This window comes from Cebus imitator, unplaced genomic scaffold (genome assembly GCF_001604975.1).
Source record: "Cebus imitator isolate Cc_AM_T3 unplaced genomic scaffold, Cebus_imitator-1.0 Scaffold311, whole genome shotgun sequence".
Classification (NCBI taxonomy): domain Eukaryota; kingdom Metazoa; phylum Chordata; class Mammalia; order Primates; family Cebidae; genus Cebus; species Cebus imitator.
The window spans coordinates 190,453-217,171 of NW_016107626.1; the positions used below are offsets into that span (position 1 = coordinate 190,453).

Genomic DNA, 26,719 nt, shown 5'->3' on the forward strand with positions numbered 1-26,719 from the left:
CCTTGTTTTTATGTGTGAATAAGGCACGATCAGCCTCAGTCTTGTGTGGAGCCAGATACTTTATTCATTTCTTGGGCGATCTGAAACAGCCATCTCCCTTCCTCCCTCCCCCACCAAGTTACTTTCAGCTGCAGACTGATTCCAAAGTGACATGAGAACCGGTGATAAGTCCGAACTGTTGTACCTCTTAAATGCCATATCGTTGGTCACCGTTGGCAAATAGAAAATATCAAGCCCTCTACTGAAGAAAAGTGAGGCCCCATCATTTCCTATCCTGCAGGTCACTTCTTCGCCGGGTAGCTGACTGCAGCCACTGTGACACGGAGCTGTCCTGTGCCAGTGTTATAAGTCATCCCATTTTCAACTCTCAGCCAGTACCACGTTGTCCTCATGTGGACAGGCGCTCCTTCTAAATCCCAGCCGTCCAAAATTGATAGTCAGTCGCCCCCGTTCCTGCCAGCCAGCCTGGCGCAGATAATCACAGGATCCCCTCATGGCTCACGATGCCTTTTCTTTAAAAACTGCTCTTCCAGTGACATGGCCTTAAACGATGGGGTCCCCAAATGTACAGTACTTCTCAATGCCAAGGTTGTAACTGGTGCCCTTTCCATCCTTATAGGTGCTGGTCACGATCCTCAACCAGCCTCTCTCGCCCTGTGAGAAGCGTGATTGCCCATCAGCCCATCTGCAGCCATCCCCTTCCCCCGACCCCTGCTGCCCCTTCTGCTCTCAGCAACCTGCCTGCTGCTTTCTGTCTCCATCCCTCAGCCCAGCCTGGGGCATCCAGACAACCCACTCAGCTGCCCCTCAGCTTTCCCATGACCCCTGTTCTGAAATACCTTTTGTGAAATATTTCACTTGGTTAACGTTTAACATGAGGGCCCTCTGTGCCAACAGTGAATCATCTAACAAAACACACTGGCTCTAGAGCGATGACTCCTCCAGCTGCCGCTGCCCCCACTAGTACCCACCTAGTAAAAACTACGGGATTTCCTCACTTACACAGGAGCCACTTTCCCCCATTTCTAAAATGAATTTCTGTGTCTTAAACTGAATGGCTAAGACTAGGTCTGCCAGTTAATTTCTCTCTCCTGGATTTTTGGCCCAACTTGAGTAGTTTTGAAGAACCTACACAGTATTACTTAGTGGGGCGGGGGCAAAAACTGTGATAGGAAAACGAATGAGCTGGTTGTAAAGGAAGAGGGTGGCAGAGCTCCTCCAGCGGAGCTCACAGGGACTTCCCCAGGGCACGAGGCAGCATCTGGACACAGTTTTGGTCACACTGGGATTGCGGGGAGTCATCTAGCGTGGAGGGCCAGGGTTGCCGCTGAGCACCCAACATGCACAGGACAGTGGCAGCCACACAGGACAGAGAAGGGTCTGGCCCCAAAAGCCACTCAGTGGCTGAGACAGCTGCAGCAAGGAACCCTCTGTTAAGGCCACGGTTTTTAACTAAAAGTCAACGGAACTATTCAAGCGAGAGGAGTACCAGGATGCTTTTTCTAGGAAAGACCTTAAGAAAATGAAAACATCTTACCCAGGGTTCACCCCACGAGTTCCGGACAATCCAGTACTCAGTCCCATCGCTGACACCCCACCCAGCCACGGAAACGACATGGTTTATGAAGGTGGTGCCCTGGTATTCGGCATAGACGCCTCCGGTGTAGTTAGCCAACCTTTCTGTTGCCATTACTCCACAGCTGAGAGCAAGCAGGTAAAGAATTACCACTTTAAATTGAGAGAATTTGCCATCATTAGACATAATCTGATATGGCCAGGCATGGTGGCTCATGCCTGTAATCCCCGCACTTTGGGAGGCCGAGGCAGGCAGAATACTTAAGTCCAGGAGTTCAAGACCAGCCTAGGCAAGATGGCAAAACGCCACCTCTACAAAAAATGCAAAAATGAGCTGGTGTGGTGGTATGTGCCAGTAGTCCCAGCTACTTGGGGGAGGGGGCTGAGGCAGGAGGATTGTTTGAACCCAGGTGGTCAAGGCTGCAGTGAGCCAAGATCACACCACTGCACTCCAGCCTGGGTGACGAGTGAGACTGTGTCTAAAAAAAAAAAATAAAAAAATAAAAACTATAGCAAAAAAGTTGTGTAAACCCAACTTAGATAATGCATATCCAACGATTCTAGATAAATTTCTGTTGTAGGCCAGGGGGTAGCTCACATTTGTAATTCCAGAGCTTTGGGAGGCCGAGGCGGGTTGATCATGAGGCCATGAGTTCGAGACCAGCCTGGCCAACACAGTGAAATCCTATCTCTACTAAAAATTAGCTGGGCATTGTGGTGAGCGCCTGTAATCCCAGCTACTCAGGAAGCTGAGGCAGGAGAATCACTTGAACCCTGGAGGCAGAGGTTGCAGTGAGCCAAAATTGAGCCATTGCATTCCAGCCTGGGTGACAGAGCTAGACTGTCTCAAACAACAACAACAGCAACAACTTTTGTTATTCACATAGTGCCTTCCCTGGTGAAACTACCCCCAACACCACCGCCCTCAGTACAGCTTGGGGAGTGTCTCATCCACATTCCACACAACGGTCCTCGAAGGCAGACTTGCTATCAGCTCAGTTTCACCTCTGAGAAAACTGAAGTTCTTAGAGAGGAAATGATGTGGCTGGCTATCTCGAGCCTAGTGAAAAAACGGGCCAGGAGAGTGGTGAAGAATGTAGCCACGTGCACCTGCATGAGCACATGCTGGTGCTGTCCACTGCGGGACATCTCACCCGTGGGACCCCGCTCCTCACCTGATCGGACCATTTGCGTAGATTTCTGTCATCATCTTCTCCCTCCCAGAGACAGAGCCGTAGTCTCCCACTCTCCAGAGGGTGTAGTTCCGGATGGCATGGCACTCTTTGAATTCATTGCATGTCCCACATTGGTTAAACTTGTCACACTCTGAGGGAGAGCAAAAAAGTCAGCATGAGGCCATCTCCTCATTAGCCCACTGACAAGCAGGCCAAGCCCACTCTCCGCTCTTCTCACTCATTAGCTAAGAACAGAAATCATCTGGCTATTAGGTGCTGCTTAATGGCGCTCTTCTTTCAGCTGCCAGGGAGTTATGAAAAGCCCTTCCCTTTGGCAGAGAAGAAAAGAGACAGACACTAATTAGCACATAGTAGGCACTCAGGAGTTCGCCTTTTTCCATAATACTTTATAGCTGAAAATGGAGTGTAATCAAATGATTAGCACTTAATAAAATGATTCTATTGCTGGCCGGCGAATAAATAGGCCAATATATTGGGTAACAAAAAAAGAAAAAAGCATTTTCTTCTGTGCCCATGCTGAGGGGACCAAAAAAAAAATAATAATTTTCTTGTTATTTCAACTTAAAAGGTTATCAAGAATTAGGCTTAAACACACACACACACACACACACACACACACACACACAGGGCTGGGCATGGTGGCTCACACCTGTAATCCCAGCACTTTAGGAGGCCAAGGTGGGCGGATCACCTGAGGTCAGGAGTTGGAGAACAGCCTAACATGGTGAAATCCCGTCTCTACCAAAAGTAGGAAAATTAGCCAGGCGAAGTGGTGGGTGCCTGTAGTCCCAGCTACTCAGGCAGCTGAGGCAGAATTGCTTGAACCTGGGAGGTGGAGGTTGCAGTGAGCTGAGATTGTGTCACTACACTCCAGCCTGGGTGACACAGCAAGACTCTGTCTCAGAAAAAGGAGGACAGGCGTGGTGGCTCACACCTGTAATCCCAGCACTTTGGGAGGCCAAGGCAGGAGGATGGCTTGAGGTCAGGAGTCTGAGACCAGCCTGGACAACAGAGTGAGACCCCATCTCTACAGAAAAATAAAAAATTGGCCGGGCATGGTGGCCCATGCCTGTAATCCTAGCACTTTGGGAGGCTGAGGTGGGTGGATCACCTGAGGTCAGGAGTTCAAGACCAGCCTGGCCATCATGGTGAAACCCCATCTTTAAAAATAAATAAATAAATAAAATAAAGGAAAAAAAAGTTAATTTTTTTTAAAAGAAAAAGCGCAACTCTTGGTTTTGCATGGCTCAGAGTTGCTGTGTTCCCACTTTTCACTCCACCTACATGGCGGCCCTCGGCCTGCCATTCACTGCTTTGGCATGACCTGTTTCCATCATAGTTACACATCTGTCCGGATTCCTCCTGCAGGACCACAAGCACCTTGAGGCTGAGATGCTGGTTCAATTTGTTCAGTTTGTTCCTTGCACACCAAGTGCCCAGTGCCAGGGAAAATGATGGATTCATGGCCACATTTGTTCACACTACCAAGACAAGACTATTTATCACAATAAGGTTGTTTTTTTTTTTGACACAGAGTCTCTCTCTGTCACTCAGGCTGGAGTTCAGTGGTATGATCCTGGCTCACTGCAACCTCCGCCTCCCAGGTTCAAGCCATTCTCATGCCTCAGCCTCCTGAGTAGATGTAATTACAGGTGCGTGCCAGTACGTTCAGCTTCTTTTTGTATTTTTAGGAGGGACAGGATTTCACCATGTTGGCCAGGTTAGCCTCAAATTCCTGGCCTCAAGTGATCCACCCACCTTAGCTTCTCAAAATGCTGGGATTACAGGTGTGGGCCACCATGGTCACCAGTCACACAATCAGGTTTCTGATGAGCTCCATTAGCCCGTCAGGCTGGTTGGGTTAGAAGGGCCTGGCCTGGGCCAGCCCAGAGCAGTTTGGGGTGGAGTGGGGTGGGTGTGGCCCTGGAGACCACCTGATACCTGCTTCCTGCTTCCAGAGCCATCTGACCGCCCTTCCCTCTGTGCCTTCATCTGTCCCCCTTCCCAAAGGACTCACCTGACCAGTCCAGGAGAATTCTTTCTGGCTGAACAATAAGGCCAGAGAGGCTAAGTAAGGGAGCCCCGCTAGCAGAGGGTGGTGCCCAGAGGAGACTCTGCCATGTCAGTGCGCACAGGGCGCTGGGGCCGGCCTATATATATATAGTCTGGGGGAGGGGTGGAGACAGCCGGTCAGACAGGCAGCCGTTGAGCTTTCCGAGCTATCCGCTCTGGCTGTGAGGGAGATCTGAGTCAGGTGGCTTAAAACTACCACCAGTTGGCCGCTCTGGCTGTGAGGGAGATCTGAGTCAGGTGGCTTAAAACTACCACCAGTTGGCCGGGCGCGGTGGCTCACGCCTGTAATCCCAGCACTTTGGGGGTCTGAAGTGGGCGGATCACCTGAGGTCGGGAGTTCAAGACCAACCTGACCAACATGGAGAAACTCCATCTCTACTAAAAATACAAAATTAGCCAGGCATGGTGGTGCATGCCTGTAATCCCAGCTACTCAGGAGGCTGAGGCAGGAGAATTGCTTGAACCTGGGAGGTGGAGGTTGCAGTGAGCCGAGATCACGCCATTGCACTCCAGCCTGGGTAATGAGAGTGAAACTCACTCAAAAAAACAAACAAAAAAAACTAAACAAAACTAAACTACCAATTATGGGGTTAGGGTCTGGACTTTTCTCTCCTTCGGTTTCCAATGGGAGCAGCCTGGAAGGAATGTGCAGCTACAGGGATTCCAGGCCAGCTGGGGTCTGCTCATCCACGAAGCGTCCCTGTGGCCTCAGCCACACCTGAATGTGCAGGACCTGGACCCTGGGGCGCCAGAACAGGAACCAAGCCAATGGCTGCTTCCCTCCCCACCTGCTCTCTACCAATGCTCCTGGAAAATAGACTCCTTCCTCCACAAGGCCCCCTACAACTCTCCCCTACAAAGGCCCAAAAAGCCACCAAAATGCCAGCATGTCAGAACCCAGACACCACACCCAGGGCCAGCCACAGGGGCACAGGAGCCCTTCCACGGGGCTGGAGACACCATCAGGAAGTGGATGCTTTTTTTTTTTTTTTTTTTGAGACAGAGTCTCACTCTGTCACCAAGGCTGCAGTGCAGTGGCGTGATCTCGGCTCACTGCAACCTCCATCTCCTGGGGTCAAGCGATTCTGCCGCCTCAGCCTCCCAAGTAGCTGGGATTACAGGCATGTGCCACCACACCAGCTAATTTTTGTTTTTAGTAGGGATGGGATTTTACCATGTTGACCAGGCGGGTCTCGAATTCCTGACCTCAAGTGATCTGCCTGCCTCGGCTTCCCAAAGTGCTGGGATTACAGGTTTGATCCACCACACGTGGCCGAGGATGCTCCACAGACCACTACTGCATCAGGCTTTTTCACTGGGTTTCTCAACAGGGACTATGGGCTCCAGTTTTCTGCTCCCCCGCTCCAGTGGGTGCAAGGTAGCTGGCAGAGGTGGCTTCCACAGGGAGAGGATGGAGCCAGCACTGGGAATGTTACCCTTCATGGTCAAGAGCACCAGCGCCCCTGGGAGCTACAACCTCTGCCCTCCCGTGATACCCCAGCTACCCGCCAGTGTGAGGAGCACGGGGTCAGGCTGGGCGCTCAGTGGAAGAGGGAGTAGAGGGGGTAGGGTGGAGTGGGGGCGAGGGCAGCCGCCTACCCTGGTCCTTGGCCTGGTAGTTGTTGCAGGTCTCATCGGGGATGCCGTGCCGGTGGGCGTACTCCCACACAGACAGGTCGTTGCCCCCTTCACAGGAGCCAGCGTCACCACAGTCGATGACGTGCTGCACAGACAGGAGGGTAGAGGGCCATGCGCCCTTCCTCTTGATGTTGATCCGATCTGCAACAGTCAGCACCCCCTGCTTGGCACCCACCCGCCCTCCACCCACTTCCCCGAGAGCACCTGGACACCTGGGGCGGGATGCAGGCGTGCCCAGCCTGGCCAGCCTTCGGCTCATGCCCAGCTGCCTGTGTCTCCCGCTCCCTGCTGACCTATTCATGCTGGTCTCTGCTTGGATGTCACTCGACAGAGAGGCCTTCCCTGGCCTTCTTTGGACACTGTCCTGTCTGCCACACCTCCTGACTACAGATGCCATGAGAGCAGGGCCTGGGACAGGCGGTCACCAGCATCTGGCCCTGCAGACACCGAGAAGGGCTGGCCGAATGAAGGACTCAATGGACAGAGACTCAGCCACCCATGCCAAAGCTAGCCAGGAGAAACCGTCCCTGCCCTCGTGGACAGGGGACCAAGCTGTCAGCTCTGTGAACAAGTATAGCCCAGGGAGCCGTGCCAGCCCCAGTGACGGGCCAGATGCAGTCCCCAGGGCTGGGGAAGGCCAGCAGGGACCCTGCCCCGAAGGCCCTGGGGGTCGCAGCAGCTGGCTGACGATGCCCTCACCAACCAGGTGCCTGGGCTCACATATCCCAAGTGCAGCCAGGGAGAGCCGAGGGTGACCTCTGACCAGCCTGCTTCCCTTCCCATGTGCAAATGCAATAAAACAGATCTGAGAAGGAAACCCAGGCCCTTGTTCAGGTTCATCTCACTCTCCACCCTCCCTGCCTTCACAGCGACAACCCCTGCACCTGCCTCACGCCTCATCTCCTGCCCCCACCTCCAAGTCAGAACTGCTCCTGCAGCCTCACCTTCCCTCCCCTGGGGCAAAGTGAGCAGGGAGTCCCCGAGCCTGCACACCCCCCTCCGAGCCTGCACACCCCCCTCCGAGCCTGCACACCCACCTCGAGCCTGCACACCCCACTCTGTTTCCTGTGTCACCTTCCAGACTCCCTCACACTGCCCCAGTCCGCTCCTCCACCCGGCCTCCTCCTGGTCGCCCAGCCAGGGACCTTCTGGAACTGGCCCTACTCTGGTGACCTTGCTTCACACATCACTGAAAAGTCCCAGAGCAGACCTCCATCCTGCCGCCACTGGGCCTGCCAAGCTCTGTACCCCAAATGCTCTTTCTGGAGCAGCGGATGGCTGGTTTGTTCCCTCCCACTCGACCGACCCAGGTTCCATCCCATTTCCTCCCAAGGACTAGGCTCCCTCCAGCCTTCCTCCTCCCCGCCCCCTTGCCAGCCAGTCCCCTCTGTGCAGACCTGCACTCCCCACACTCGCCTTTCTCACAACACCAGTGGGAGCCCCCGGCCCCTCCCACTCACTGTCACAGTTTTCTGCTCTACTCAATAGTTTGAGACGGTGCCCGACCCCTACTGCCCCGCTCCTCCTCAGCCCTACCTCTCTGCTAATGGTCACTCTCCGCCTTCATCGGAGCCGGACCCCTCTGGGCAGCAGTCAGCAGAGCAGTTGCTCTGTCCTTCTAAAAGCACCTCCTGCCTGTGCTTCTGGGGTTCCACTTGGCAGTGCAGGGCGTCCCATGGTCTGCTCGGAGCCCCTTCCTTCTCTGCTCAACCCAACCCCGCAACAGCAGTCCCAGTCCAGAGGCAGAGCTCGGGTAGGTGGGCAGTTTCAGTTCTGGCCTCTCCGTCTACGCCTGAATGAAGCATCTGAGCCGGGCCTAACCTGCCCATGGAGGTGTGCACAGGCTTCTCCCACGGCCAGACTCAACCCTTCATCCTGCCAGCCCCATCCAGCAACGGGCTTACTACTCACACCCAACTGTGGGTTAACACAAGCTCCCTGAATACGTTTAACACAGATGAGGCCAAGCCACAGTGTGCAGGAGGTTGGGTGTATCAGATGCATTATCCACTCACGGTATTTTCGACTTATGATGGGGTTGTCGGGACGTGACCCCAGTTCCACCAAGTGGCATCTGTTAACCATGCAAAGTATACAGTGCCATGAAGAAAAATACAACAGGGAGGGGACTCAGGAAGTGGGGTGTCACACGCGTAGGTGGCTGAGGAAGACCCTGCTGAGGTGACATCCATAGGAGGGAGGGAGGGAGCCAGAGGACCTCAGGGAGAGAGGAGGTGCCTGGCAGGAGTGGGGGATCTAGAGCGGGACCGGGAGGAGACAGATGGTGAAGATGGTGAAGGCTCTTGAAGGCTAGAGGGTTCTGTCTTTTATCTGAGTGGAATCCTGGAGGGTTTCCAGCCAAAGCATATGATCTGATGAGTTTTCACAGGCTCACTGAGGCTGCCTAAGAGGTGACGGCAGGGCAGAGGCCAGGAGACCAGTGAGGGCAGTGGGTGGCAGGGCGGTGTGTCTTAGACCTGGCAGAGATGGTGGCGGTGAGTGATTTCTGCATCTGCTTCGAAGGTAGAACCGATAAGACTTGTGCATAGATTATACGAGGGACAGAAAACAGAGGAGCTGGGGACCAGTCCAGGCTTTTGCCCACATAGCCGGAAGGACAGCCAAGGATGACTGGAGAAGAAATGGGCTCTCGGGTGACAGAGGTAGAAGGAGCCATCCGACCTGGATGGCTGAGGCTGGAGGCGACAGGTGCCCAGGCCAGCAGGCAAGTGCGTGGGCAGATGTCAAGGTGGGTTCAGGTGAAGCGTTGGCCCTGGAGAAGGTGACACTCAGAACTCTACGACGACAGCTGGGGAGAGGGGAAGGAATGGCTGGGGAGTGTGGTGCAGGAGAGGGAAGCATTTCAGTGACGTGGGGACTGCCCCCTGCCCTGCTTCACAGCAGGTGACCGTGGGAAGAGCAATGTGGTGGAGTGGCAGGGGTGGGACTGAGGCTGGAGTGTGTCCAAGGATGGAGAAGAGGAAGTGGAGGACTCCAGATATTTCCCCAGAGAGCCGAGAAGTGGGGCGGGTGGGGCCGGGGGCTCTGTGTTCCTCTGTTTCCAGTGGGAGAGCTTCCCTGCGTGGGAAGGGATGGGCTTGGGGAGGGGCTGAGACGTTTTATCCTGGGGTAGAGGAGGAAAGACAAGTAGAGGACCTGCTGCCTTGGCTGGCAGATGGCTGGGGCCCCGTGGAAGTCCCCTCTGGTGGCTTCTATTCCTCAGTTAAAGAGGAAGCAAGGGCGTGGGTGCGCTGAGATGTTAGCAGTTTCAGAAGGTGGGGTGAAGCATCATCTGCCAGGAGAGTGAGTCCCCTGGGGAAATGCGGCAGGGCTGACCCCGCCAGGGTCCCGCCCCCATCTCAAGCCATCTCCTTCCTACCCACAGTCCTTCACAGATACACAGCTTGTCACCTGACCGCCTCTCAGAGTTCAAGGCTCCCCATGGGCACCTGGTGATCTTTGTATCCTCCCCTCTCCCTCACCCACCCTCCAAGGCCTGGGCACTCCCCCTGAACATTGCCCAATCCTCTGCCTCTAGGCCTAGCCACACCCTGCAGCCCAGCCAAGGTCTCCTAGACCTTCCAGCTCCATCCACACCCAAGGGACCTCTGAACCAAGGGTCAGGAGTGTGTTCCAGCCCCTGGGGGGAGATGCCACAGATGCCACAGCTTCAGTTTGCTGGCTCTGGGGTCCAGACCCCACCCCCAGAGCAAGACAAACCCCAACCCCTCATTCACAAGACAAAGCCCATTGACATCCTGGCACAGAGCCCAGGCTTCCGGGCTCAAATCTCAGCCGTCACTTACACTCTGCCCAAACCTCCCGCTCTCCCTGCAAAGAGCCTGTTTCCTCATCTGCAAATTGAAAGCGATCACGGCATCGAGGAGGCGTCGGTGAGATGGAGCACACACAAGCGCGTGGCCCACAGCAGCCACATAGTCAATCCTCTCAACACGGATGTACAGCAGGCCCGACCCATGAGGACCAAGGCCAGGGAGGAGGCAGCAGCGCTCGTGGGGCCACACCCCCAGCCCACGCAAGTCCCATCTCCAGAAAATCCAGGCTCTTGGACCCTATGCTGTGACTGGAGAGGGGATGGCAAGGTCCCTCCCAAATGCTGTGGAGTGGGCCTGGGGCTGGTTTGCAGCTGTCCCTTCTGCCTTCTCTCCCACAGCAGGGCACAGAGCCTCATCGATAGGGTGGGCCTCAACTTCCCCTTCCGCTTTGCTGAAAGCCTTCCTACCCCACTGCGGCCAAAAGCCTACGATAGAAACCTGCCAGGCTGGGGGTGGTGGCCAGGTTAGGCCATAGGCTGTAGCCAGCCAGCCTCACCCAATATTCCAGGCCCAGGACAGGCCTTAATTTGTGCTAAGAAGCAGTTTACTCTGTATCCTCAATTACAGCCTGGGGACTCGGTGATTTTTTATTCTGTCTATCCCAGTGTCTGAGGTCACAAGCTTTGGGGGAGTGAGGGCACCTGACAGCCACTTGTCACTGGGCTTCGGTCCTAGTCCTGCCAATCACCCAGAGGCCCCAGAATGACCCAGCTTGCATCACCTTGGCAGAGGGTGAAGGCCCGTGCCCCGTGGCCTCAGCACCCCAGCCCGGGCTGAACTGGCATTGATTGACTCACAAGCGGCTGGAACCTCGGGCTGAGCTGCCTGGGCCTGTAAAGAGGCAGCCCGGATGGGCTTTCCTGGCCCACAGTCAAGGGGGGGCCACTCACCCGCCATGGCGCTGGTGCTGGCGTGGGCCCAGCAGGAGCCGCAGTACTGGGGGATGTGCTGGTTCCTGGTGATGCTGGCATAGTTGACACCACCCACGTTGCGCCAGTCCCAGCTCTTGGGCAGATCCTCTGGCGACAGGTACTCATGAGGCCGAGGGTATGTGCTGGGAAGAGAACATCCCCACCCAGATCAGTGCTGGGGGTCCTGGGGCTGCCAGGCCGGCTTCCGGGGCCATGGGCCCAGGAAGCTCTCGGTAGGGCCCTCCCGCCCTTCCCAACACCTGAGGGCATGGGAGCGGGGCCACAGTCAGCAAGTGTGAGCCAGGTGTGGGCCCACCTCACAGGAGGAGGCCCCAGGGCCCTCAGAATGTGAAGGAGGCAGGTCACCCCTGAAACGAGGGAACCGGGGTGCTCCCCCAGCCACGCCGCGCCATGGGGGCCATCCCCAGAGGCCGAGGAGGTGGCGCTGGTTTGGCTTTCCGGCCAGGTGGGGCTTGTCCAACGCCACAAACATCAGGGCTCTCCCTGGATGTGGAAGAGGAGGCGCGACCCCCAAAACGAAGCGGCTGGATCTGACCTTCCACGGCCTAGTGGCGAGGCAGGGCCCCCAGGAGGCAGAGCGCGCGCCCGGCCCGGGAGCTGGGCCTCCCGTCCCCCCCGGGCCGCCTCCCCGCCGGCGCCCACCTGCGCCCCCGTGGAGCCAGCGGGTCCCCGCGCAGGGGCCGGTAGCAGGTCTGGCCCTGGCGGAAGTAGAGGCCGCCCTGCGCAGCGCCCGCCAGCAGCACGAGTAGTAGCAGCGGCCGCCAGGCCGGCCCGCTCCCCGCCATGGCCCCGCGCAGGCTCTCGGGTCCCGCGCCGGCTTCTAGGTCCCGCTCTGGACCCCGCTCCGGTCCCAGATCCCGCGCCGGCTCCCGCCCTGGATCCCGCCCCGCACCCGGCCGACCCCGCGCTCTGGCTCCTGCCCCGCTCTGCCCTTAAGGCGGCGGCCGGGCCGGGACACTCCCCTGGGGCGGGGCTGTCCCATCGCGGCTCCTGCCCCGCCCGGTGACCTCGCCCGCCCCGCCCGGAGCAGCACCCTGGCTCCGGGGCGCCTGAACTCGTGGGCCAGGCGCGAGGCCACCGGGCAGACCCCAGCCCTGACCCCGCCGCCGGCCGCCGCCAGCTGGTGGCCTTCTGAACACGGTACTGTCCAGCTGGACTCATTTGCCGGGGTTCCTGGCCTCGGGGCTGGGGGGCGCCTTGGCCTGCATTCGAGACCCTGAGCCCTGGAGAGAGGCCCCCAGCCTCACATCCCCCCTAGGAAGGGATCCTGGGAGCGGCCGCAGAAAGATGCCTGCGCCTGGCTTTTCAAACGCTTTCCCAAAGGCCCAGGCCCTTTCGGAGGAACGGTTCCCTTTTGCAGAGAAGGAAAGAGGGATCCTTCTAGAAAATGCCCCTAAAGGAAAATTCCGCTGGGCTCATACATCAGGAGTTCTGCAACGTGACTTGCAAAGCTGCCTGGAAAGGTTTTCTGAGACCGAAACTCTTCTCAGTCAAATGAGGAACCAAAAGCAGAAGTCACCCCTCAGGACGTGGTTTGGCAACTGGAGAAGGGCTCCCCTCTCCCCCCACCACCCCTCTGAGTGCCTGTCTTGACCTGCGGGCCACACCATGGCCTCCTGTTCTGGTAAGAACAGGCCTGGCATTCTGGGCCAGGCTTACAGGCCCTTGCTGGGGGCCTTTGGCACAGGGTCCGAAGATGAGCTTGCGCGGCTCTCTCCATCCTCAGTGGTGCTCACCACATTCTGAGGGTGCCTCGTGGGCAAGGGGAAGTCACAGTGACTGCTTCTTGACTTCCAGCAGCTTCCAGCCCATCCCTGGAAGGGCCGATGTGGCTGTGGAATCCCTGCATGCCTTTCCGGGTGGAGAGCCAGGCTGAAAGCTGCTTTGTCATCCCAGAAGTTTCAGTCCTTGTTCCCCAAAAAGCAGTCACCGAGTCAGAGTGCAGCCCCGGAGCTCTATCTGCTGATGTGTCTATTTTTTTGGCAAGTTGCTCATGGAAAACATTAGTGTCCATCAGTCATCGGAAGGCAGCGTGGGGTGGCCGTCCTGGGACAAGCATCCCAGGTTGAGCTGGCGGTGGGGGTGGGAGCCAGGCCTCCCAACCTCTGGCACAAAAGGAGTAGAAAGAGAATTGCCCGTGGTTGGCTGGCGGGGGGATGGTTCTTTCTCCCAGGTCAAGTCAGCGGCCTTCCTGACTACAGGAACTGGGTCCTTGTGTGGAATAAACCCAGACACAGTTGCCCCTGCCAGGTCATCAGGTGGCATCTACCAAAGCAGCCAGTTTTTGGCCTCTTCTAAAGAAAAAGCTAAGAACTCACAAAATTGTGCGGCAAGAGACATTGCACCCCCTCCCTCCATGTACCCATAGACGGTCAGGATCCGGGTGCTATGAAGCCCAGCAGCACATTCTACAGCATGAGAAACAGAAGCCTGGAGAGGGGAGGGCCCCTGTGCTTGGCCTCTGATGCCTGAGCTGTGATGTCCTGGGCCCTCTTCCCTGAATCTGGGTGAAAGGCACCCAAAGTGTAAGCTTTTCTTCCCTGCAGCATGGGGAGAGCTGGGTGCTCTGAAGATGGCCTGAGACTCTCTGAGCAGGTTCAGCCTGTAGAAGCTATCATGACAGGCAGGGCCAGCGAGGCAGGCACATGACCCCTGCAGTAACATGGGTCCCAAGCCCAGAAGTGTAAGGCAGGGCTGAACAAGGGGCCCCGCAAGGTTCACTGTGACCTGACTCTACATAATTTGCCAGCAGCCGCACCTGCTTGGTCACAAGTCCTGCACATCACTCGCTTTCAGCCCACAGCCTCTGGCTAATCAAACTCACAGATAAGGGTCAGGAGGAGGGGCGAGAAGGTCAGGGAGGACAATAAGCATTCACAGTCCTGCCCTGAATGCTGGCACAAGGCTTCATTTATTAGGAGAGTTCCAAAGAGGGGACTGTCCGGATTTACCCCATTGAAAGTTGGTTAAAGGGAAGGATATTTTTAGGCTGGTAACAAAAAGGACATCCAAACATGACAAGTTGTGGCTCCTGGGTTTCCCTCACATAGAAGTAACTCAAGCTCAGAATCTACTGGAAGAACAGGGCAGGAAGAGAGGGAAGGAGTCCATCCATTTGAAATCATCATTTGCAGGCCAAGAAGGAAGGAAGGGATCCTGATGAGACTTACCTCTTCAGCCCCTTCTGATGGGTCAAACAGAAAACCAAGTGGATGTGGGGCTCCTCATCTCTGAACCTGGCTCTGGTCGAGTGGATGCATGTCGCTACCAGACTGCTCCGAGAAGGTGGCTGGCTGTGTCATTTTGGGGGTTCCTAAAATTGTGCAGCAGAGGATCCTAAATCGATTTTTGTGTTTTTTTGGGTTTTGGGTTTTTGTTTGTTGTTTTTTCCTTAACTCAATGCAAGATTCTAAACATATTCCTTTGAAGGGTGGGGTTGGAGTGGCCACAAACCCACCCACACTCAGATTCCAGGAGGAGGTTTAGTCGGAGGAGCTCTCTGAAGGTCACGCAGATAAAGCCAGGAGGTGTCTGGGACTGGAAAAAGAGGAGAGGGCACTCTGGAAACCTGCTAGACAGGCCATCCCCGGCCATTTTTCATTGGCGACTGCTTGCTGGGGGTTGAGTATAGCCCCAGAGCTGTGTCTCTTTCTTCAAAGCAGATTCACCTGCAGAGCAGCTTGGGGACTCTTGGAAACCTGAGAGGTGTGCTTCCTTCTGACTTGGCTGCAGGTGCCTGCAAGGTGGTTTTGTGGATAGTGACTCATCTCATCTGGGCCCAGATCCGAGGAGGCTTGGGCAGGGCACTTGGACCTTCTTACCTCTGAGGCCCTGCTTGCCTAAGCATTGCTTCTAGCAGCTCTTTATAAGCAATAGTGTGCCACCGCCTTCCAGCTTGGGGCAGAATCAAGTAGGTATTGAGAGAGAGCCAGGCGTCTCCCTTGAAACCACTTTGCCTGGAAAGCTGGGCACCTGTCCTGGGTTTTCCTTCCTGGAGGTAACTGAGTCATTCCTGCTCCCAGGGATGCTTGAGGGCCGAGGGCTGAGCCAATGACATTCTAGAGGACTCTGCAGCCCATTTGATCCTTTGCACAATGCTGTAAGGTGGGGTGGGGGCTGGGAGGCAGATGCTATGACTCCATTCTCCTGGTGAAAAGACTGAGCCTCTGGATGGCAGGTTTGCCTGGGTGTGCTCAGCACAAGTCTCCTGGGTGGCAGGTTTGAATCCAGACCCCTGTTTTTTTTTAATCCTACAAAGTCTCCTGGAAAACACATGATCCAAGGCCACAGACACAAAAGCCTATTCATTTCTACAAATAAGGCTGATCTTTCTCCTCATTCTAATAAAGATCAGTGCACATAGGCCAGGGCTCGCCCACCTTCCCAACCTGGAGGAGAACACAGGTGAGTTTTAGTTGACTGTGGAATGGCCTCGAAATTCTTTTTTTCCTCCTTCCTTTGTGCCATATTGTCTGGCTCACACCCTGGCAAGCTGCAGACATTTCCTATTGTTCCACATGCCTTAGTTTAGCCACATCCTGGACACTGGCATCTGTTTGGGTGGATGCCGGCAGTGCTTGCTGGGCTAGGCTGGTTTTGCAGGGCGCAACGGGTCCCTCACCAGCTACAGGAGCTGCTCTTGGTCCACTAGGTGAGTGGGTCACAGGACCTCGCTAACACCCAGATTCCGCTGCAGGGCAGGCCTTCAGATGGGGTGGGTCAGGTGTGCAATCCACCTGTCACCGTCCCCGGGCACCACCGTGCATCACATCCTGGCCTGGTTGTGTTATGGGAAAGGGGATCCCGATCCAGACCCCAAGAGAGGGTTCTTGGACCTCACGCAAGAAAGAATTCGGGAAAGTACATAAAGTGAAAGCAAGTTTATTAGGAAAGCAAAGGAAGAAAAGAATGGCTACTCTATAGGCAGAGCAGCGGCCCGGGCTGCTCAGCTAACCATACTCATTGTTACTTCTTGATTATACACTAAACAAGGGCGGATTACTCGGGAGTTTTTTGGAAAGGGGTGGGCAATTCCAGGAACTGAGGGCTCCTCCCCTTTTTAGACCATACAGGGTCACTTCCTGATGTTGCCATGGCATCTGTAAACTGTCATGGTGCTGGTAGGAGTGTCTCTTAGCATGCTAATGCATTATAATTAGCGTATAATGAGCAGTGAGGACACCCCAGAGGTCACTTTCATCTTCGTCTTGGATTTGGTGGGTTTTGGCTGGCTTCTTTATCACAACTTTTTATCAGTAAGGTCTTTTTTTTTTTTTTTTTTGAGAAGGAGTTTTGCTGTTATTATCCAGGCTGGAGTGCAATGGTGCGATTTTGGCTCACTGCAACCTCTGCCTCCTGGGGTCAAGCAATTCTCGTGCCTTAGCCTCCAGAGTAGCTGGGATTACAGGTGCCTGCCACCACATCCAGCTAATTTTTTTGTATTTTTTTAATAGAGATGGGGTTTCACTATGTTGGCCAAGCTGGTCTCAAACTCCTGACCTCCAGTGATCCACCCACCTCGGCTTCCCAAAGTGCTGGGACTAAAGGCGTTAGCCCATCAGCAAGGTCTTTGTGACCTGTACCTTGTGCCGACCTCCTATCTCATCCTGGAATGCCTAACCTCCCAGGAATGCAGCCCAGTAGGTCTCAGCCTTATTTTACCCAGTCTCTATTCAGGATGGAGTCGCTCTGATTGAAAGGCCTCTGACAGTTGCACAGTGACTGGTGGCCCACACTTGCTTGGGTGTGGATGTGGCTCCTTGGGCTGAGATTCATGAGGGCAGCCCCATCAGGATCACCTTCAGGACACACCCTGTGCGGCACAGCACGTTAACAGACACAGCCCACCATGAACTCACCAGGAAGTTTTCAAAGGGGCACTCAATGACTATACCCAGTTGAATTTCTTTGCCCTCTAAAGTTAGGCTGTCAGCAAATGTTTGTTGAGCACCTAGAATGTGTAGGCTACTGTTTTATTCCCCAGGGATTTGGCAGTGAACAGAGTCTCTGTCTGCAGGGACTTACGTTTTCTGCATAAGGGAACATGTGGAAAAGTAAAATGCTCAGGAGGTAGGAAGTGCTTGGAAACAGATAAAATGGGGAACAGGAGAGACGGTGGGGGGGGGGCCTTCTGGAGTTTGGTCTGGGACCAGTGAGCTGGGATCCAATAATGAGACAACCATGGAGGGTGCTGGAAGGAGACTCAGCAGAAGGAAGAGTGTCTGCAGAGGCCTGAGAATGTGAGCACGCTGGGTAAGTGTGTGATGCACTAGAGAAAGCCCATGGGGAGGCTGCGGACAGGTGGCCTCAGGCTCCAAGCTGCAGGGACCATGTGGTCACTCAGGCCAGCTTCACACAGCAAGCCTACCTCTCCCCTCCCTCCCCTTCTGCCACCTGACAGGGGCTGTGCTGGCCTCCTTCATCCCCCACCTTGCTTCCCTGCCCCATGGGATGTGTGCATTGTGGAAGATCTGAAGGCACACATTGACTTTCCTTTTGTAAGAGGTTTGGGTTTCCTCCCAGTTGCCACTGGCTTTCCAGGACGGCGGCGGGTGAGAGCTGACTTCTGTTTATAATATCCCTCTGGTGGTTGTGGGAAGGTTGATGTGAGTGGAGGCAGCCGTGGGACAGGAAGGGCCCTGGAGGGGAGAGCCATAGGTGATGGATGAGGAGTGCTGCTGGAAGGAAGGGCGAGAGGAGATGCAGCAGGGCATCCATCTGGGAGCAGGGCTTGCAAGATGCAGGAACAGAGGACATGAGCACCCTGGGCTCCTGCAGCCTGCCTCTTGACACCTTGAATTGTACCCCTGGATGTAAGTGTCTGAAGACCTGCAATCCATTTCTGCTTCTGCCACATTATCCTGAGACTTGAACATGTCAATTCCTCTCTGAGCCTTAGTTTCTTCTTCTACATTGTGGTGGGAACCATCGCTCAGCTCGAAGGTGATTGTGTCGTGCGGGCTAAATGGGGGGGCATGTGGGAGCTGGTGGCGGCAGAGAAGCTGGTAAAGACCCACAGAGCAGGAGGCTAGTGCTGCCTTCACCCTCTAAGTCCCTGGAGCGCAGGGCCCGTATTTTCTGCTTTTCAGAGGTCCCTCAAAACTCATACATCAGAGATTTCTTGGACAAACATTGGCCTTGAAGAAGTATATATTTTTGTTCGATTTCAGCTCCAGGTGCTGACCCATTTGATGCTTACCTCTGTGCACGCCACAGAACACTGCTTATCACTAGCTGCATACCTTGGAGACGGGAAAGCAGCAGCTGAGAAGGTCCACCTTTCTATCCCTTTTAGATCTTTGCAGCAGTTCAGAAGTGGTGGTGGGTGTGTGTATGTGTGTGTTTCCTTCTATAAATCAGAGATGCCACAGCCTGCATGCTGGTTACCAGTGCACCCAGAGGGACAGCCAGGTATTTCCACTCTCTGGGCTTGGAGGCCAGACAGGCATGAGGAGCAGCCAGTCGCCTGGTTCAGGACCATGAGCATCTCAGCTGTTGGGGGGAAGGTTAACCCTTCTGGCTTAGTGGAAACCAGCAATGTCCTCCTAGTCTTTCTCCTCTTGTAGTTATTCATCCTCCTAGAACTTTCTTTTCCAGTAAGAGAATACACACTGAGGCAGAGTACAAGAAAGTGGAGCTCGGCTCCTCTGGCGGCCTGCCCACACCCGCTGAGTCACTCATAATGGCCCCTCAGATGTCATTTTCTTGCTAAGACATTTGGAAAAATTTCTGCTTCTGAATCACAGGCAAACACTATAATTCAACAATCTTCTTTGAGTTATTCAAGGAACTTCAATGCGCTTAGAATTGGAAGATCAGGGGCGGATGAAATCAATGAATGCTCTGAGTGCTCTGTTTTTCTCCAAATTATGTTTCATTTGCCAAATGGAGGGTGGGGGCAGCTCCACCTGACCACTGGGGGACAACTCCTGGGGGAAGTCTGGAAGCAGCCGATTTGGGGTTTCTGGGTGACACTGGTTTTTCTTATCTTCCTGGTTCTATTCCTGTAATAGACCCAAGTGTCATGCAGGAAGAGGCTTGCTGCCACAGAGCCTTCTGTGGGCTGCAAACTGTGTCAGGGCACTGGAGGAGAGGGTTTCAGGCTCAGGGCTGGACTGATCCCGGTTGAGAATCTGTGTCGGGGGCTGTGGGAGTCCTGGCCACACTTGCTAGGAGGAAGCTCCTGCCCTCTGCCCTTTGAGGCAAAGCTTGCTGATCTCCTTACTTAAATGCAGTCACTGCTAACCTGCCTTGGTCACAGCCCTTTGTGGGGGGCAGAAAACGACTCTCATTCATCACAGTGGCCACTGTTACTCACTTGCTGCAGTTCAGGACTAGGGGTTCACTTTCAGCCTGGCAAAACAGAACTTGGGGTCATGCTGGTGTCTCCAGGGGCACTGTTAACCTGTGTCCTGCACAGGGGCCGCTTCTGCCAGTCCGAGGGCAAGGCAGTCTGTATTCCCCACCTCACTGCTGGCACTGAGGTGCCAATCAGAGGAGAGTACCTTCAGAAACAAGGACAAGAATACAAAAATTAGCTGGGCATGGTGGCGCACGCCTGTAGTCCCAGCTGCTCGGGAGGCTGACGTAGGAGAATCGTTGAACTCGGGGCGTGGAGGTTGCGGTGAGCCAAGAGTGTGCCGCTGTACTCCCGCCTGGTGACAGAGGGAGACTAAGTCTCAAAAAAAGAAAAAAAAGAAACAAGGACAAGAGAGCTGGGACAGGAGCTGAGACTGCTTTCCAGATCTGCTGCCTTTCCTGCACTCTGCTCTGCCAAGACACATTAAATGGAGACCGGCCCCGGTGCACACAGCCATGCCAAGCCTGCTGCCTGGTAGGTGCCCCATCCTTAGGTGTGGAACTCGGGGATCTGTCTGCACCAAGAGCCGCATCTCCTCCTCCCACCCTGCAAAGCCCACTTGAAAAACACCACTGGCAGCCCCGAGTTGGCGGTCAGCCCTGGCAGGCTCGGTCCTCACACCGACTTGTGACATGGGGACTGCTATTTCATTTTTCACATGAAAAGATTCAGGTCAGCCAGGCGCAGTAGCTCATGCCTGTAATCCCAGTACTTTGGGAGGCTGAGGCAGGTGGATCACCAGGTCAGGAGTTCGAGACCAGATGGCTAATATGAATATGGTGAAACCCCATCTCTACTATAAATTAGCTAGGCATGGTGGTGTGCGCTTGTAGTCTCAGCTGCTTGGGAGGCTGAGGCAGGCGAATTGCTTGTACCCGGGAGGCAGAGGTTGCAGTAAGCTGAGATCGTGTCACTGCACTCCAGCCTGGGCGACAGGACAGGACTCCATCTCAAAAAAAAGAAAAGAAAAGAAAAGAAAAAAATTCAGGTCTAGGGAGGAGTTGGGCCCCTGGGGGTAGAGCTGCCACTCTGCCCCTCACCCTCTCACAGCCCAGCGTCCAAAGCTCAGCACCCGCCGGGCCTGAATAAACACAGCTGGCAACACAGGAATCAAAGCAAACAGGGCTTCTCTCTTTTTCCCCCGTTTTGCCAACTGCCCAATTAACAGAAAAATCTTTTAAGCGCCCATCTGGAAACCTGGCTTTTTCCCCTCCCTAAGCAAACTGAGATGGCCAAGAGGAATGTGCTGCAGAGTGGAGGCTGGGCAGAGGACCCCGCACCCTGGATCCTGCTCATATGCTGAAGAACGAACATAGGCAGAGCAGAAGTGTCCGGCCAGCCCAGTGGTCCCTACAGCGAGGTGGTCTGTGGCCAACAGGGGCTCCTTTCAGGAGCTGGGCCACAGAAGGCTGCAGCTGCCCACTGGTCACACCTTCCCATAATAGCTCACTGTGGTTATCCAACTATCTATGGTCTGTCCCCAAACATCCAGGTTCTTGGAACAGTTTATACTTTCAGCCTAGACCACCTCTTATGTAATGGAGGGAAAAGGTGACCCCACCTGGAGAAGGGCACACTTGTGAATAAATCCATCACTGGCTTTACACACTCAGCCCGCTCTGACCATCACTGCTCAAACTCGCCCAGCTGTCCATGTGGCCTCAACAAACATTTACTGAGGCCCTGCCATGGATCAGGCACTTTGGGGACTCAAAGATGAAGTGACATGGGCAACTCCTAGGCTGGCAGGAGATAAGGCAAGCGTAGAAGTAATCAGCAAACGGGACTGTGTGTGGGCGTGCAGGTGGAAGTGCTCTGGTCCCCAGGAGGGGAGGTGTCTCTGACCAGGGAACTGCCTGCGTGGAGCACCTTTGACCTTTGGAGGAGTCTGATAGGCAGGGGTCCCTGGGTGGGGAGGGAGGTTGGGGAGAGCTGGGGGGAGGAGGACAGAGAGAAGGGGAAAAGAGGCCAAGGCTCGCAGGGAGAGAGGTTGGAAGTGAGGCAAGACGGGCTAATGTCTATGGAAGCAACGGTCTGTTCTCCGTGCACTTTTTAATTACTGAAAAATACTGCTGAGAATCCCATTACTGGATATATACCCAAAGGATTATCAGTCATTCTACCATAAAGACACGTGCATGTGTATGTTTACTGCGGCACTGTTCACAATAGCAAAGACTTGGAACCAACCCAAATGCCCATCAGTGATAAACTGAAGAAAATGTGGCACATATACACCATGGAATACTATGCAGCCATAAAAAAGGATGAGTTCATGTCCTTTGCAGGGACATAGATGAAGCTGGAAACCATCATTCTCTGCAAACTAACACAGGAACAGAAAACCAAACACTGCATGTTCTCACTCATAAGTGGGAGTTCAACACTGAGAACACATGGACACAGGGAGGGGAACATCACACACCAGGGCCTGTTGTGGGGTGGTGAGCTAGGGGAGGGATATCATTAGGAGAAATACCTGATGTAGATGACGGGTTGATGGGTGCAGCAAACCACCATGGCACATGTATACCTATGTAACAAACCTGCATGTTCTGCATATGTATCTCAGAACTTAAAGTATAATAATAAAAAACAAATAAAAATACCACTGAGGACATATGAATATCCTCCTCTTGAATTTACACATTCTTCTCTTTACCTTTGGCAGGGAGGAGTTGGGTGCTTCATTCTTCAGCACTCAAGGTGAGCCCAGCATATGACAGGACCCCAACCATAGCTGTTCAATGAATGGGGGCAGCCTCGGGGCAGCCTCAGAACGAACACAGGCAGATCAGATGCTGAAGACAGACAGGCTTCAGGAGGCAGGTGCTCACCGATGGTGGTTGCCCACATCCTCAGGGCTTCAGGAGTGAGATTTGCCCTGTACCTTCCCTTGTATCTGCACCTCCGGAGCGCAGTAGGCACAAGGCCGTGCCTCCCCTCTTCTGAGTCACGGCTCTCACGCCTTTTCAGGGAGTCCATTTCCCCCCTTCTCTGGAAGCCTCCACCTCATATCCAGGCAGAAGGGAACTGCCACCCTCTTGGGCAAGGATATGGAGCTGCTGTTTGGCCTGGATGCCCTTGCATGTTTGGAGGTAATGAAGCCTAGGGCTGGCTTTCGACGTTGACGGAAGCTTGAGGGCAGGGGATGTGCTGAGGACCAGGAGAATGCACTGCTGCGTTCCAGCGGCTGAGTACCCAGCCTGCTGCCACTCCTATACTGCGCATGAGAGAGTGTAATGGTGTTTTGTTTCGTTGAATCTTGCTCTGTCGCCCAGGCTGGAGTACAGTGGCACGATCTCGGCTCATTACAACTTCCCCCTCACAGGTTCAAGCGATTCTCATGCCTTGCCCTCTGAGTAGCTGGAACTACATGTGTGCGCCACCACACCTGGCTAATTTCTGTATTTTTAGTAGAGATGGGTTTTCGCCATGTTGGCCAGGCTGGTCTTCAACTCCTGATCTCAGGTGATCCACCCACCTTGGCCTCCCAAAGTGCTGGGATAGCAGGAGTGAGCCACAGCACCCGGCCCTAAGAGAAGGCAACTGGGAGTCCATTTTGCTCTTGGAGAATTCAGGGTCTGGTAAAGAGACCTTATGGCAAACGTTAAGACTCCAGATGCCATGACAGGAGTGATGGTGTGACAGAACAGGTGCTGGGAAGGGTGCTGAGGGGCAGCCCAGCCCTGGCACGGATAGGGCAGGGGTCCGAGAGGCCTGCAGGGCACTGCAGAGTAACTGGCAGACAGGGTGAGAAAGGGCATTTTAGGGATGGGCGGGCAGACAGTGCCTGATGCTGGCAATCACCCATGACCTGCCAGGTCCAGCCGTGGATCCTCTCACTGTATCGGAGCACGGGGCTTCTGGGGACCAAAGTCTGGAAAATGGGCTGGGAAGTTGGACAGGGAAAGCCCTTGGAGGTGGTCTGGTCACCTGGGTGAGCGAGGAGCCAGTCTTCACACCACAGGTATCAGAGCAAGCATGGGTGCCTAGAGGCCTGCAAACAGTGCCAGCCTCCAGGCCCTGTGCACCAAGGCGGCCTTTAATCTTGCACTTGCCCTCTAGGAAATGATGGGGCAGTATTCTGTGTTGAGAGAGGAAAAACACCCCCTCCCAGAAGCATGACAGGCAGAAAGCAGAGAAGGGCCAGGACTGGCTGAGGGCCGGGAGCTGGGCCTCTGGGGTGGACACACCCTTGGGTCACACTGTGAGGGTAGCTTGGTCAGCCAGTCCCACCACTGCAATGACCACAGTTGTGCTGGGCTCACACCAGTGAACCAAGGCTCTGGATTCTGAGAGTCTGAGGATTCTGTGAAGATCTTAGACTCGGGCGCAGAGCAAGGATGCGTGAAATTGTCCACATTCAGATTGGCCAGTGTGGCAACCAAATTGGAGCCAAGGTAAGTAATGTCTGGTTATAATCCTAGCGGCAGCGAACCAAGAGAGCACCAGGGAGCACAATGAATCTAGAAGATTTCATGCACTTGCTAAATATCAGACAATGCCTTCAGGCTTTACAATAACTCTTAAAAAAATTTTTTTTTTCACACAGGAAAAGAAGGAAATAATCTTTAATTAAAGAGATACAAGACACATTAAGGGCTTAGAGTGTTAATTTTGTCCATAGATACCTATGTACAATACATGCCAACCATTACATGTTTATCATCTTTTTTTTTGAGACAGGGTCTCACTCTGTTGCCCAAGCTGGAGTGCGGTGGCTTCAACCTCCTGGGCTCAAGCTGTTCTCCTGCCTCAGCCTCCTGAGTAGATGCGATTATAGGTGTGCACCACTATGCCTGGCGATTTTTTTTTATTTTTTTTGAGAGATGGGGAATCTCACTTTGTTGCCCAGGCTGGTCTTGAACTCATGGTCTCAAGTGATCCTCCACCTCAGCCTTCCAAAGTACTGGGTGGGATCATCTTTTTTCCTTCTCTGTTTTTTTTTTTTTTTTTTTTTTTTTTTTTTTTTTTTTTTTTTTTTTTTTTTTTTNTTTTTTGAGACAGAGTTTTGCTCTTGTTGCCCAGGCTGGAGAGCAATAGCGTGATCTCGGTCCACCACAACCTCCGCCTCCTGGGTTCAAGTGATTCTCTTGCCTCAGTCTCCTGAGTAGCTGGGATTACAGGCATGTATCACCACACCTGGCTACTTTTGTATTTTTAGTAGAGACAGGATTTCACCATGTTGGTCAGGCTGGTCTCGAACTCCTGACCTCAGGTGGTGTGCCAGCTTGGACTCCCAAAGTGCTGGGATTACAGGTGTGAGCCGCAGCGCCCAGCCCACTTTTATCATCTTAACAATGAACTTTACATATCTAAAAATAATAGGAATTTGTCTCAAAACAGCTTTTTGAAGTTTGTTGAGGAACTTTCTATACCCTGTCACTAAGGTGTTTTTTCCCTCCCTCCTCACGTTTATTATAAAGCTTAAAAAAATCAATTACTGGCTGTGCACGATGGCTCACGCCTGTAATCTCAGCACTTTGGGGGGCTGAGGCGGGCGGGTCATGAGGTCAGGAGTTCAAGACCAGCCTGGCCAACATGGTGAAATCCTGTCTCTACTAAAAAATACAAAAATCAGCCTAGTGTGGTGGCGGGTGCCTATAATCTCAGCTACTTGGGAAGCTGAGGCAGAATTGCTTGAACCTGGGAGGTGGAGGCTGCAGTGAGCTGAGGTTTTGCCACTGCACTTCAGCCTAGGTGATAAGAGCAAGACTCCATCTCAAAAACAAAACAAAACAAACAAACAAAAAAATCTACCAATTGCTGTTTTATTAGTATGCAATCGAAAATTTAAGAGGTAGACCTAAAAGTTTTCATGTACAGTAGCAGAATTAATCAAAATATACCCTCTGGACTATAAATAATTTGTTCTCTCCCTTACCTCCCCTGCTTAAGAATTTCTATGAAGTACCTAAGTCAATAGGCCAACCCCAAGAACACAGGTGCCCAAACCCACGATCTCCAATCTTGATTTTAAGATGACCAATTGCACCATACAAAATTTATCGTGTTCTCTTTGCTATTGCGAAGTTACTTTTACTAGTATGAGTTGCATTAAAAGTAAGGTTTTAAAACACCTACATTCATCATCCATCAATGACACTTGGGTTGTTTCTGCCTTTTGGCTACTGTGAGTAATGCTGCTAGGAAGCAACTACGGCTTTTAAATGCAGGTGTTTTAAACCCGGGGCAAAGAACATTACTGCTTGAAAAGAAGTCACCATTCCTCCATGCCTCGGGGCAAGACATTCATAACTAACACACAGAGAAGTGGCAGGCATGAGCCCTGCTGCTCTGAAGCTGGCAGATAATATGGAGAGGGGCCCTTGGGAGAAGGTGGCTGGCTTTAGATAGGGTCTCAGCTGTCACTCCAGAATCGCGTTGTCTAGTGTTGAGAGTCTTGGCCGACTCATAATTTGGGGCCATAAGAACTTTAAGACACATTTAATTTGGGGTATCTTAGAACTTGAATTTTATTCTTCTTCCACTCCCTGAACAGTGCTGGTAGTTTACCATGAATTAGTGCCTTGTTACTAAGAGCCTGGCCTATGATTGGGGATTTTAACATACCCTCAGGGATTTTAATATATGTGAATACATTTTCATTGCATTTTAATATGTGCTTTTCAGGGTGATCAAAAGGAGTCATCCCAGTAACTGTTTGCATATTAAGAGCTTGGCACATATCTATGTTAATAAGTACTGTGTATGTGACTGGAAGAGCAGTGTGTTTCAAATAGTTACTAGAGGACAACTATGTGTAATTTTGAATTGTGTGTATACCTAGTCATAAAAAATGCACATTACCAGCCAGGTGTGGTGGCTCACACCTGTAATCCCAGCACTTTGGGAGGCTGAGACAGGTGGATCACCTGAGGTCAGGAGTTCAAGACCAGCCTGGCCAACGTGGCAAAACCCCATCTCTACCAAAAATGCAAAAAGTAGCTGGGCATGGTGGCAGATGACTACTTGGGAGGTAATTCCAGCTACTTGGGAGGCTGAGGCAGGGGAATTGTTTGAACTCAGGAGGTGGAGGTTGCAGTGAGCCGAGATCATGCCATTGCACTCCAGCCTGGGCTACAAGAGTAAAACTCTGTCTCAAAA

The 26,719-nt window shown here is 53.5% G+C and overlaps 3 protein-coding genes across 5 annotated transcripts in view; 1 reads left to right on the forward strand and 2 right to left on the reverse strand.

Annotated features, from left to right (window-relative positions):
• Positions 1-41: 41 nt before the first annotated feature.
• Positions 42-12,166, reverse strand: CTSZ (cathepsin Z). Its single transcript, XM_017503436.2, has 6 exons — positions 11,893-12,166; positions 11,209-11,372; positions 6,444-6,623; positions 2,751-2,901; positions 1,538-1,700; positions 42-654 (listed from the first exon to the last, which is right to left on the reverse strand). Exons 1-6 carry the CDS (start codon positions 12,033-12,035, stop codon positions 544-546), a joined length of 912 nt encoding a protein of 303 aa, XP_017358925.1. The 5' UTR covers positions 12,036-12,166; the 3' UTR covers positions 42-543.
• A 107-nt stretch (positions 12,167-12,273) lies between these two features.
• Positions 12,274-26,719, forward strand: part of TUBB1 (tubulin beta 1 class VI) — a 19,029-nt gene continuing 4,583 nt past the window's right edge. The window contains exon 1 of one of the 2 annotated variants that reach the window (XM_037729561.1): positions 12,274-12,874. Coding sequence is in view for 1 of the 2 variants with exons in the window: in XM_017503435.2 (XP_017358924.1) it covers positions 23,956-24,012 (57 nt within the window). In the remaining variant the exon portion in view is untranslated. Of the gene's footprint in view, positions 12,875-23,690; positions 24,013-26,719 lie in introns of those variants that run through there. The other variant, XM_017503435.2, reaches the window with a different exon arrangement.
• The window catches only part of ATP5F1E (ATP synthase F1 subunit epsilon), a 22,449-nt gene continuing 10,042 nt past the window's right edge, over positions 14,313-26,719 (reverse strand). Inside the window, exon 4 of one of the 2 annotated variants that reach the window (XR_005196159.1) lies at positions 14,313-14,323. The gene's annotated coding sequence lies outside the window, so the exon portion shown is untranslated. Of the gene's footprint in view, positions 14,324-19,444; positions 19,458-26,719 lie in introns of those variants that run through there. The other variant, XR_005196160.1, reaches the window with a different exon arrangement.